This window comes from Hippocampus comes, unplaced genomic scaffold (genome assembly GCF_001891065.2).
Source record: "Hippocampus comes isolate QL1 unplaced genomic scaffold, H_comes_QL1_v1.1 scaffold33, whole genome shotgun sequence".
NCBI lineage: Eukaryota > Metazoa > Chordata > Actinopteri > Syngnathiformes > Syngnathidae > Hippocampus > Hippocampus comes.
In genome coordinates this window covers 956,682-959,129 of record NW_017804842.1, presented here as the reverse complement: position 1 = coordinate 959,129, position 2,448 = coordinate 956,682, and the positions used below count along the sequence as shown (strand labels likewise).

General features: G+C 39.8%; 1 protein-coding gene across 1 annotated transcript in view; it reads left to right on the top strand.

Moving 5' to 3' along the window:
* The first annotated feature begins 312 nt into the window (after positions 1-312).
* Positions 313-2,448, top strand: part of castor2 (cytosolic arginine sensor for mTORC1 subunit 2) — a 5,768-nt gene continuing 3,632 nt past the window's right edge. Inside the window, exon 1 of the mRNA XM_019871477.1 lies at positions 313-499. Coding sequence (XP_019727036.1) covers positions 328-499 — 172 coding nt within the window. The 5' untranslated portion in view covers positions 313-327. The remainder of the gene's footprint in view (positions 500-2,448) is intronic.

The window sequence follows — 2,448 nt, the reverse complement described above, 5'->3', positions numbered from 1 at the left end:
ATTAAGATAGGTGAACTTTTTTTTTAACGTGACAGCCGTCTTGTTTTATTTTGTAAACCGGACAACCGGAATTGCGAGCGTTTCCGTCTCCATCTTGAAGGAGGTCAGTTTTTTTTTTTACCACTTGCTTTCTTCCCCCTCTGCTTCTCTTTCTCTCTGTCTATCTCTCTCCCTCTCCTTCTCCTCATTCTCCTTTTAAGACCACTTTAGGATGGAGCACCTATGTATTTATTTATAACCTTGGTATGTACAAGTACGTAGCTTTCTAGTTATTTTTTTAGTTTGTTTTTCTGTAGCCGCCCCCTTTCCAATGAGAAGACGTAGAAGATGGAGCTTCACATTCTAGAGCACAGCTTGAAAGTGGCGAGTATAGAGAAGGAAGGTATCCAAATTTGCACTCACGGATTAATCAAACTCGCCTTCCTGGCCTCCAAAACCAGGTACGTCCATTCCTCTCCTTCACGCCGCCAAACCTGCACGTTAGCGTTGGACTTTAAAGGCAGCTAGCTTCAAATGACCGTCGTTTTTTCGATGTGTGCTGCTAATTTCCCGAGGCGCAACGAACGCACCGTAATGCTGTTTAAATGTGTTTTTGTGCGTGTGTGTGTGTATATATATGTGTTTGATCGATCCAGCCCCGCTTTTCTTGGGCCTTTGTGAGATTTCTGCCACCCATAGCTGGGTTGACGCCAATCCGGCGTGCGTATCGACGTATATGACTGTCTTTTACTGGGCCCGTTCGCGTCCAAACTCCGTTATTAAAGCGTCAAAAGTGGCATTATTGCTAGTGCGTTGCGTTCAGGGGCCGGCGTTGGAGCTCGGTAACGAGAATATCGTCGTGCGAGGAGAGGCCTTTGCACTTGTTTTCGTCGCCGGTCTGTGATTAATGTGAGCCTTAAGCAGGTTAAGTTCCCCTAAACGCACCGCGTGAGCTCGTCAAAGCCTTTCCCAAGCACGCATCTCCTTTCAAATGATTCATTCTTGACACATTTCTATTTTTCCTATAGGAACGAATGCGAAGTCGAAATGGTCTCCTCTTCACATGTTGGAACAGTTGCCTTTCACCAAATTTTCATTCATCGTACAGGCGATTTTATAGTTGGGGAAAAGTATTCACACTTTGTACTTAAGTACTCTTGCGCTGCCAGAAGTACTGACACAACTCTTTTAATGAAGTAAAAAAAAAAATCTAAAATAAAAATAGACTATGAAATACAAGTACAGAAGTTCAAACTCGTTAGCCTAAGTGCATATTGCCTGAGTCACGTTTGAATATTTTGGGAAAACAAGCAAAAACACAATTTTATGTACATTGCTGGTTTTCTTTGATTTGTAAATGTAAGTTAAATACAAATTGGATAATTGTGATGTCAGGCAAACAAATGTTTTTTTTTTCTGTTTAATTGCGATCTCGTGTCATCTTACCTTAAAAGTAAAAAGAAACATATCCCATGTTTTAGACCGCGCTAGCTTGACAGTAAGTGAAAAAAAAAAATTTGTAACAAGCATCAGATTTTAACACGATTATGTTTTGGTGAAACATAACTTTTTTCGAAATTCATTTAAACTTTATTCTTCTCATAATTAAACTTCAAAGTACATTTATTTTAATTAACCTCGTAGATTTCCAAACACGGATATTCTCTGAATATTTAGACTTTTTGAATTGTGATACAATTGTTTTTTTTTTCAAATGACGATCCTCTTTCTTGAAAGATTACAACTTTTTATCCTCAAGAAAAAAAAATAATTCAGTTAAAATTTAAATTACTTGAAGAAAAAAAATCTCACACACTTTTTTTTTGAAGGACAGTTCTTGTAAGATTGTGACTTAAAAAAAAATGCTTCTTTTGTTATATTTAAACTTGGAAAAAAGTTTTTTGTTTTTTTTTAAGGATTTAATTCTCTCGCTGAATTGACATCTAGCTACCCTTTTGTTAGCCGTATCTGTTAGCATACTTTTGTCTTTGTTTGCTTGTCAGGTCTTTAATGCTGTAAAACTGCAGCAAAATGCTAAATAGTTCATTTTTCGAAAACAACCATTGTTCTGCCTGTGTGGGCGTCATCCTAAAATACCCCCCCACCCCCACCCCCAGGCCTTCTGGCCTCCCTCCGTCCACAAATATTTGATGTAATTAATGTTCCCGGGTCACTCCGAGTTCAGCGGCAACAACAACAACAACAAGACTCTGTCAATGAGTCCTTGTGAAGTTCCTTACATGACCTGGGAATTCGACTAATGCTGAAGTTCAATTAGCTCGTTAGCGGGAATCGAACGCCGTCATTAAAGCGGGCTTCGGAAGGACAAAAACAATTTGAGATGTCTTCAACCCGCATTTCGATGCGAGAAAATCCCGTGTTCTTGCCCCCCTTGAACACTCGGAAGACAAACGTGACCTGAAATCGCCTGCCGGCCTTTTTGCCGTTTCTGCGGCAGGCGTTTTGGGG